The sequence below is a fragment of the Mus caroli genome, unplaced genomic scaffold (assembly GCF_978045245.1).
Source record: "Mus caroli unplaced genomic scaffold, Mus_caroli_1 scaffold_10, whole genome shotgun sequence".
Lineage (NCBI taxonomy): Eukaryota > Metazoa > Chordata > Mammalia > Rodentia > Muridae > Mus > Mus caroli.
In genome coordinates this window covers 109,169,970-109,180,008 of record NW_028227265.1, presented here as the reverse complement: position 1 = coordinate 109,180,008, position 10,039 = coordinate 109,169,970, and the positions used below count along the sequence as shown (strand labels likewise).

At 47.6% G+C, this 10,039-nt stretch overlaps 1 protein-coding gene across 1 annotated transcript; it reads left to right on the top strand.

Moving 5' to 3' along the window:
- Positions 1 to 1,495: 1,495 nt before the first annotated feature.
- Coprs (coordinator of PRMT5 and differentiation stimulator) lies at positions 1,496 to 7,136 on the top strand. The gene is made up of 4 exons (XM_021170649.3): positions 1,496 to 1,611; positions 3,958 to 4,024; positions 6,046 to 6,258; positions 6,725 to 7,136. Exons 1-4 carry the CDS (start codon positions 1,543 to 1,545, stop codon positions 6,892 to 6,894), a joined length of 519 nt encoding a protein of 172 aa, XP_021026308.2. The 5' UTR covers positions 1,496 to 1,542; the 3' UTR covers positions 6,895 to 7,136.
- The last annotated feature ends 2,903 nt before the right edge of the window (positions 7,137 to 10,039 follow it).

The window sequence follows — 10,039 nt, the reverse complement described above, 5'->3', positions numbered from 1 at the left end:
GTGTCTACAGTATAGAGTGTCTTCAACAACAGGAACTTAATTTTCACCTGAGAAGGTCCACCAAGGGCCTTGGACAACCTTGGCCAGAAACTTCTTTTTTTAAAAGATTTTTTTTATGTATATGAATACACCGTGGCTGTACAGATGGTTGTGAGCCTTCATGTGGTTGTTGGGAATTGAATTTTAGGACCTCTGCTCATTCTGGTCATCCCGGCTTGCTCAATACCTGCTTGTTCCCTCCCAAAGCCCAAAAATTTATTTATTATTATACATAAGTACAGTGTTGTTGCTGTCTTGGGACGCACCAGAAGAGTCTGTAAGAGGGTGTCAGACTCATTACAGGTGTTTGTGAGCCACGATGTGGTTGCTGGGATTTGAACTAAGGACCTCTGGGAGAGCAGTCAGTGCTCTTACCCGCTGAGCCATCTTGACAGCCCGGGCAGCAACTTAAAAGGGACATTTTCACATCTAGTATTAGGATTTTTGTTAGAAGGTAGATGGCTCTTAGAGAAGCACTGTTAGCCCTGGTGGGGAATTTTCATCTCTATTATTTATGTCTATGTATATACCAACTTATATGTATAGTAGATATGTGCTGTTACTAGAGTTTAGGCTGTGCTGGGGAAGGGGAGGCAGTAAAGGCTGCCTCTTCAGCTGGTTAATTCACATTCATATATACATATACACACATACATACACACATATACACACATCCTATCTACAGCTAGCTGCTGACTTATGTTTTTGAGGTAATGGGGAAATAACTGGATTGTAGACTGTAAGACTTTGCCCGTTAAAAGACAGATTTTTGTCAGCTTCTATCGCCCAACTGTTTTGAACTGGGGGGTGGGGGTGAGGTTACAACCTGTGTTAGGTCAGCTACCCATACTCAATAAGCCAGTAAAAATAGCCAAATTAATCATGGAAAGACGAAAACGGAGAATTATTCAACATAGTCACATTACTGACTTGGAGCACTGGCTTTTGACTCTAAGTTCCTAACACCACCTTGTTTTTGTGGTGGCATGTTGTTTTGATCCTTTATCCTGGTTCCTTGCAGATTGACTTTAAAGACGATCATTAAATCAAAGCAGCATGTCTCCAGGCTGCTGGGTTATCATTTTAGATCACTTCAGGTTGCTGAAGTCCCTCATTAAGGGATGCTGTAGTGCGGGTGCAGCCTGCAATCTGGAAAACCCTGTGATGGGGTTGAGCGAAAAGTGATAGAGCCCATCGGCTGTGACTGTGTGACACCCGGGTGGGCTCTACTTGTCTTTTAGCAATGCAGTAGGGAAGCCCCGTGTGGCTGGGACGACTCAGTGCCCAATCAGGCCTGAGGCTCGAAACCAGCACTTGAGGTCAGAAAGAGCTGTAGAGCCTGCGGTCCCGCACTACAACGCAGGTGGGCGTGCCGTCCGGCGCTGCCCCTGCGCCGCCCCGCCCCCTCGGTCGCCGCGCCGCCCCGCGCCGATTGGCTTGTCCGCAGCCCGTCGGCCGTCACGTGCCGGAGCGTCCCAGGCGCCTGGCTGTGGGCGGCGGGGCATGGACCCTCAGGCAGCCACCGGTCGGGGCCCGGGCGAGCGGAATTCGCAGGAGGCCCCCAGCGCGGAGGTGAGCGCCACGGGGTGGGGGACGCGGGCACCCGCGACCACCCAGGCGGGAAACCGCGGGGCTGGCGCGCTGCCGGGAGGCCGCTCACCCGGGAAACGCCGGGGCCGCGCGAGTGCGCGCAGAGAGCCTGGCCGGTAACGGCAGTGGGCGCGGGAACGCGCGCGGACCCGAGCTCTAGGCTGTGGCTGGCGCTGAAGGGAGAGGGACGCTGGGGCTGCTGGGGAGCCTCTGCGGGAGTGAATGCAGGGAACGCGGAGCTGGCTTCCGGGAGCCGGCTGCCCTGAGCCGGCTCCAGCCGCAGGGGGCTGGGTCAGGTGGGAGCTGCGAGGAAACGGATATATTTTTTTTCTCACCTTGAGGACCTCTGGCCATTGGTGGGGATGTGTAGCTGACCTTGGACGCCAGATGTCACCCGTGCTTTTTCCCATTTGATGAAACGAATGGTCCTCTTGTGACACGGGTTTCCAGAAACTTGTTTTTAAGTGCGCGCCATACAGCCTTTCCCCATGACCTGCCCTTATTGCATCCACCTCTACTGCGAGCTTCCTAACTGTAGACATCCTGTTTTCCAGAAGCCGCACCTAGGCCTGGTGTATCCTAATTGGATGAATGAATGGAACGCTTACCTGAGCCTCAGTTATGGTACTTGAAGCTATTCAAGTACCAATAGATTTGCAAAGAAAATTACTTTTGCAAAATAGGAGAGTGATGTTGTCAGAGCGCATCTGGAAAGGATGTTCTTGGGTGAGAGGGTAGGCCCAGCAAAGGTCTGGATATGAGAAAGGGCAAGGCAAATGGCCTTGGAGCTTGGGTCGGAGAGCAGGCTTCTTACAGAAAGGAACGTGAGAGGCAATATGAATGGCATTGCTGGTCTGTGATGGCAGTGGAGGGCCGCGAAGGTTTTAAGTGGAAGGGTGAGCAGGAGTAGGGAGATGGGCGTGAGGTTCAAGTAAGAGGTCCAGCACCGTAGGGGGCAGCAGTAGCGGTCTGTGGTTATCACTGACTACAGGAGATGGATTGAGTCATTAAAGCTCAGGGGTGACTAGATAATGAACGGTAATTAGGGTGAGTGCTAAGTACAGTTTATTTACATGCAGGATGAAGGCTGGAAAGACAGCCATGGTGGTCTTACAGAGTTTGACTTGGCTCTTAGCACCCACAACAGATGTCTCAGCCCTCTGCAACTCCCTCTCCAGGGGATCCTCCTGGTGCATTCACACACACAATATACACAAATAAAATAAATATTGCGATTTAAGTCAAAGAAGTGTTACTTCTTGCAGTCTAACAGGTGGTTTTGTTATTACTGTTGGCTTTATTGTAATTTTTTTTTGAGACAGGGTCTCATGTAGCCCAGGAGCTGGGCTCATGCTGTGGCCAAGAATGACCTTCAACTTCTGATCCTCCTGCACCTACCTCCTAAATGCTGAGATTACAGAGTGGCCCACCATGCCTGGTTTTATGTAGTGTTAGAAAATCAATGTGTAGCTTTGTGTACACAAGGCAGACACTTGACCAACTGAGCTACGTCTTCAACCCATGTTTTATAAATGTCCTCCATCATAGGACCCCTGCCAGATCAGAACAGCCATTCCAATATCTAGAGGTCACAGTCTACGTGCATGGTGGGGCAAAGACTGACATTGACCTGATCATCTAAGCCCTGGACATTACTGTTTCCACTGCAGAGAGACCTTGGGGGGAATAAAGTTTGGGGAACTTGGAGGTAACAGGCTGTAAAATTACCTGGTTGGCGGGGGGTGGGGGGGGTGGGGGGGGTTAGGAATTCCTTCCAGTGTGTAGAACTCAGGCTGCTTCTCCCGTGGACCACTGTGGAATGGCTTTGTTGGAAGGAGTTGTTAGACATAAAGACCTGAGAAGGGCAAAGGTGTGCAGAGATGTTGCAGGTTCAGGAGACAACTATCAATCCTGGCCAGGAAAAAAGAGAAGTTAGAGCAGTTAAAGTATTTTTGGACTTAGAGGAAAGAGTCTACACACAGACCTGAGGTTACAAACCAAGACCAGGGAGCTGTCCCATCTGGCTCTAGGGTCTCTGAGCTTGGAGAAGTCCTGCTGCTCAGACTTCTGAAGAGGGCCTGGGGCTGAGAGCAAAACTGACAGCTGTCTGTTGGCCACTGCAAAAGGGTGCTCCCAGCGGTCAGAGCAGAGCAGTGTTCCTGGGTGATGCCTGTAGCCTACAGGCCCTGTTCTGAGGCCTTGCCGAGTCCTCAGAAGGGTGTGCAAACTCTACAGCGTGCAGGGCATTATGGGTGGGCAGGTTTGGAGCTTCAAAGCAGTAGCATGTCCTACTACCCAAGTTCCTGGTAATTTTTTCTTCTTCCACAGGCTGGCTTTGCCACAGCTGACCTCTCTGGTCGGGAGACGGAGACTGAGCTGGCCGTGGATCGACTAGGCAAGTAGAAGGCAGAGACTGGGCCTGGGGCGGCCATTGGGAGAGATGGAGACAGCACAGTCCCGCTGTCTTGTCTATCTTCTCTTGCTAGCTGACCCACTTTGCCACTGAGTTACCTTCTTTGCCCACCGTCTCAGCGGAACTCTTGGTTTAGAAGCTTCGAGGAGGTACTGGATGATCGTGGACCCAAACCACCCCATTTCACTGGGAGGAACAGCTTGAGACTGTGAAAAGCATCTAGTGTGTGTAGCTAGGAAGACTGTTACAGTTTCAGATCCAGGCTGTAGTCCTTGGGCTTGCATTTTTCATCTCTAGATGTCTATCTTTAAAGTAGGGTACTTCGTCGGGTTGAGTGAGAAGATCTGTAATGACACTTCCACTGTGTAGCTCTGTGATGAACTGAGTTACACTGGGTAGCATTGGTCTATACAGCCTGGGTACAGAATGGGTATGATCAGAGCAGGTGCTAGGTGTTTCAGGCACAGATCTGATTCCTTTTTTCCCCCTAAATAAACTCACAACAACCTGAGGACTATTTCACCAATGAAAAACTTAAGGTACATAGTAAAGTCCTTTTTTTTTTTTTTTTTTTCCGAGACAGGGTTTCTCTGTATAGCCCTGGCTGTCCTGGAACTCACTTTGTAGACCAGGCTGGCCTTGAACTCAGAAATCCGCCTCGTAAAGTCTTAAAATACAGCAAAAGATATAGACTTGGTTTTACCCGTTAACTCTATTAACTATATGACCTGGCTCATTCCACTCTGTGATAGTGTGTACAACTGTCACCGCTACCTCTAGGATGTTGTCACGACCCCAAAAGGAAGCCCTGTCTCTGGAGCAAACACTCTCCACTCTTTAGTTCTCGAGCCTCTAACTACTGATAGCTCCCTACCCCTAATGATTTACCTGGTATGGACATGCAAGTGTGAATTCACAGTAAAGTAAATTATACAATACATGGTCTCTTACATCCCACTTCTTCCAGCTCAGCACATTTCCAGGGTCCATTCCTGTAGCAGCCTGTGTCAGCATCTATCACCCACAAGACTGAGCACGCCCACCATCAGGTTTCCTGCACTTTGTGGATCATTTATCCACTGGTGGCATTTGGTGGCTGAGTGGTGCTGCAGTGAACATCTCTTCCTGTCTGAAGTGTCTTTATAGTTCTTTAGGGCGCACTGTTCAAGGGGAGTTGCCAGGGCATGTGGCAATTCAGGGTTGGTTAGCTTCAGTGTCAGACAGCTCAGAACAGATCTGACCTGAGGCAGTCTGTCTCCAGATTCCGTGCTCTCCACTGAATTGCGTTATAGCTGTGATGACAGTCTTAACACCATGGCTCTTCTCAGGCCACTTGCTTCCTTTCCTCAGACCTGGTATCACCACAGCAGCCCGTGTTGTGGAGGTCTACTGTCCTTCTGTAGGCTTTGTTACGTTACTGTGTGGCTTCACTGAATTCAGGAGGAAGAACACGGGGCTGTACAGGCTCCGTTCTGTTTTCCTTTGTGTACTTGCATCTAACAAGCTTCAAAAGGAAACGTGGGGCATGGGCTTGAATAGTGGAAGTACACTCTGCCAGAGGCCATTTGGTTCACTGTAAATGACCTGAAGATGTCCCCTTTATAAGCCAATACCCTCTGTACTGACTGAGTGGCCTTGTTTATGACAAAACATCTTGGAAAAAATGATCAACTTCATTTCCAAAATATAAACTAAATACTCCAGTAAGTGCTCATGTAATGAAAGAACTATCTGTAGATTTTTACTGCTTCCTTAGAAAAGGGCTATTAGAAAGATTAGAAAGTTTCTTTTTTTTTTTCGAGACAGGGTTTCTCTGTGTAGCCATGGCTGTCCTGAAACTCACTTTGTAGACCAGGCTGGCCTCGAACTCAGAAATCCGTCTGCCCCTGCCTCCCGAGTACTGGGATTAAAGGGGTGTGCCACCATGCCCGGCAGAAAGTTTCTAACCATATGAGCAGACCTCCCGTTTATCATTTTTTTAAAAACTGTCTGTCTTTTCATAGCCAGTGGAGCTCAGAGCATCCCTGCAGACATTCCTGCCCATGCCGAGGGCCCAAGTTCTGAAGAAGGCTTTGCAGTGGAGAAGGAAGCTGATGGGGAGTTGTATGCCTGGGAGCTGTCAGAGGGGCCATCCTGCCCACCCATGGAACAGGCTGCAGATCTTTTTAATGAGGACTGGGACTTGGAGCTGAAAGCGGACCAAGGGAATCCTTACGGTAGGTAGGGAGCCTCTGGGGCTGAGCCTGAGCAGCTCAGACCCTGCACCCTGGCCCTAAAGGCAAACAGTGTGGAAGTCAGATGGTGTTCATTGCTCCATTGTCCCAGGACTGGAATCCCTGCTTCTTTTCTATATTAAAAACAAATACACTGAATCCACAACATGTTGATTTGCTTTAACAAGAAAATTCTCCTAAAGTGTTTGAGCTGAGTGGCTGCAGATGGAAGTACTCTGCTGTCTGTCTCTTTGTATTCCTTTATGGGTTGTTTAGAGTGGCTTATGTGCATTTCCTCAGGAAAGGAGATGTGTGTGTGTTGGGGGGTGGGGGGGAGTGCCCACGTGTGCATGCACACCCAAGCATATGTGTGTCTTCTATTAAAATACTTGCAGGTTTATTTCCTAGGCATTTTTCTGTGCAGTCCAGTTTGACTCTCCCTCTTGCATCTCTCGGAAACTGTCTGCAGATGCTGATGACATCCAGGGGAGCATTTCCCAAGAGATCAAGCCTTGGGTGTGCTGTGCACCACAGGGAGACATGATATACGACCCCAGTTGGCACCATCCACCTCCACTGATACCACACTACTCCAAGATGGTCTTCGAAACAGGACAGTTTGATGATGCCGAAGACTAAAAGTGTCACTTTCCACAGTGGAGTGGGGGAGTTTTTGTGTCCTCCAGATCACAAGTTGTTTCCTATGTTTCAAGTGAGATACTCTTTCCGTTCTCAGTGACTCCTCAGTGTGGGCTACAGACAGGCATTAACTGGGGCATGTTGTTGTTGTTATTGTTGTTGTTGTTAATGGACTCTGGAGTGTGTTGGAATTTTCGTCTGTGTTAGTTGTGTTCTTTATAAATAAAGTTAGGGAAAAATAACCTACTATGCTCTGTCTGCGTCTCTTCCCTATAATTATGTACTTCTGGTCAATGCCTTGCTCCTTCATTCAAAGCCCTTGAATTACATGTTATGGATGGAAATGGTACTCGCAAAGGGAAAAGGCACATGGCTTTGCTTCTGTGTATCCTGCATGTTTTTGCAGGGATTGTAATCCAGGGGTCACTGGTGACTGTGTGGCTTATTTCTGTTGCCTCTGAAGGAAAGGCTAAACATTTACTTAGTTTACAAGGAAGGAAACTAAATGGCACTTTAAGCCAGAAATTATATAATCTTTTTTTAAATAAAGATTTATTTATTTATATTATGTATATGAGTACACTGTCGCTGTTTTCAGACACACCAGAAGAGGGCATCAAATCCCATTACAGATGGTTGTGAGCCACCATATGGTTGCTGGGAATTGAACTCAGGACCTCTGGGAGAGCAGTCAGTGCTCTTAACCGCTGAACCATCATCTCTCAAGCCTAGGGGACAGTTTAAAAATGCTTTTCTTCCCTCTGCCCTCATCTTCCTCTGTCCACAGCTCTAGCTGCAGCTCAGAGTTCCTATCATACACTTAACCATCATTTGACGCCAAACAACTTCCATTTTGGTCATCTAGAACAGTGTCATTTAATCTCAGAACATCCAGAATGCTTCATTTCACTAGTGATTTCTAACTTGATTCCATAGTAATAGAGTTATACACATTCAGTCCTTAGAGGTTTTAGATTTATTCTAGGGCCCAGACTGTTTTCATCATGCCAATGAATACTTGAAATGTACCTACCTTGCAGCTCCTGAGTTTTATAGAAATAAGACACATAGCTCCCTAAGAGACCAGATCTTCTTGTATATAGCCTTGGTATTGATACGCTTCTCATTTGAGAGGTAAATTTTCCAACTTCCTTTTTTTTTTTTTTGATTCACCAGCTTTTGCCATATATATATATATATATATATATATATATATATATATATATATATATTTTTTTTTTTTTTTTTTTTTTTTTTTTTTGGTTTTTCGAGACAGAGTTTCTCTGTGTAGCCCTGGCTGTCCTGGAACTCACTTTGTAGACCAGGCTGTCCTTGAACTCAGAAATCCTCCTGCCTCTGCCTCCTGAGTGCTGGGATCAAAGGCGTGCGCCACCACGCCCAGCTCGCCTTATATATTTTTAATGTACAGATAAATACTTAGGACCATTGCAGTTGCCGCTAAACTCACCCCTTGTTCATTAATAACATGTATGGCTGTTGTACGTCCTTCCCTAAAGCGGGGTTAGTTAAGGGTGAGGCTTGGTTGGTAGAGTGCTTGCTTAACATGCATAAGGCCCTGGGTTCAATGCCCCACATCACATAAACTCTGCATGGTAGTGAATACCTGCAGTCTCAGCATTCAAGAGGTAGAGACTGGAGGACCACAGGTTCAAACTCATCCTCAGCTACATAGATGTTCAAGGTCATTATGGGCTATGAGACCCTGCCTCCAAAATCAAGCAACCATCAGAAACAGCAAACCTTTAGTGGGTTTGTTTTTCTTTTAAATTTGTTCTTGTATGTTTTGTTTTTGTTTTTTGTTTTGGTTTTTCGAGACAGGGTTTCTCTGTATAGCCCTGGCTGTCCTGGAACTCACTCTGTAGACCAGGCTGGCCTTGAACTCAGAAATCTGCCTGCCTCTGCCTCCCAAGTGCTGGGATTAAAGGTGTGCGCCACCATGCCCGGCATCTTGTATGTTTTTTAAGTAGCATAGAGCTACATCTTTTATTAATCCTGTGTTTGCCTGACACTTGGGTACACAGGCCACTTTTTTTGTTGACCAGACCCCCAAGCTACTTCAGTGGTAGAAATACTCTGTAGAGCCTGGACCTCTCTCATGCTATTGGCAGAGCCATAGGTCACTCAGCATACAGGCAGACTAGGAGCTCAAGATAGGAGAGCTGCCTGAGTGGTTTGCAAACCCCCAAGGGCTAATTACAATTGGAATTTATCTTGCCCTTAGGCCAGCTGGGGTTAACTTGAGGGCACAGTGACAGGGAACTTACCATGTTGTCAAATGTACATACGAACAGGTAACTGCTACAATGGAAATACTGATTTTAGATATGGGGCCTGGACCCAAATGAAAATGGGTGCAGTAAGGAAACCACAACAGCTGCTCCGTGGGTGAAAGGGGAAGTTTATCCCAAAGTGACGAGGCTCCCTCCCAGGAAAGCAAGCAGACAGAGCTACCTGGGAGACTCAGGGTTAAACAGGACTGGGAGAAAGGGAGTTTGTGAGCTGGGCTGGGGCTGGTGAGCAGCAACAGGGAGCTTAGAGGCTAGCCTGGATCTTGACAGGAGGCACCCAGGCCCCCTGTGAATGGGTCACAAGCTGCTCTTGCCAGAGATAAAAGAGAATGACTCCACTTTTAGCAAGCAGGAACTTTCTTCAAGCCCAGGAGGGAGCGGGGCCAGAGCTTGGGAAAAGAACTTTCTTTGGGGGACAAGACCCTGTTAGGATGCTTTTTCAGGTATCTGTTAGTATCCAAGGATGTCACAGACTCCACCCCACGGATGTGGCTACCACTGTTTTCTCCCCGTTGTAGTCCATGAAAACACTGAGTTGAGACGCATTACAACCAGTCTTACAGAGGAAGAAAATAAAGGTGCACTAAGCCGGTCATTATTAAGTGGCAGCTGTACAGGAGGCAAAGTCGTTCCATCAAATTAGTTGTCCTTAATACATATGAGGTCTAAAACCAGAGTGGATGGGGCAAGAACAACGGCTTAAATCTCACACTTTAAAACAGAACAGGGCGTAGGCGCAGAACCCAAAGAGCTAAATCTGTGTCTCAATCGTAGCTGTGCAGTAACAAGACTGGCAACCTGCTGAAGTCAAAGCACCTTACAGAACTAAGGGAAAA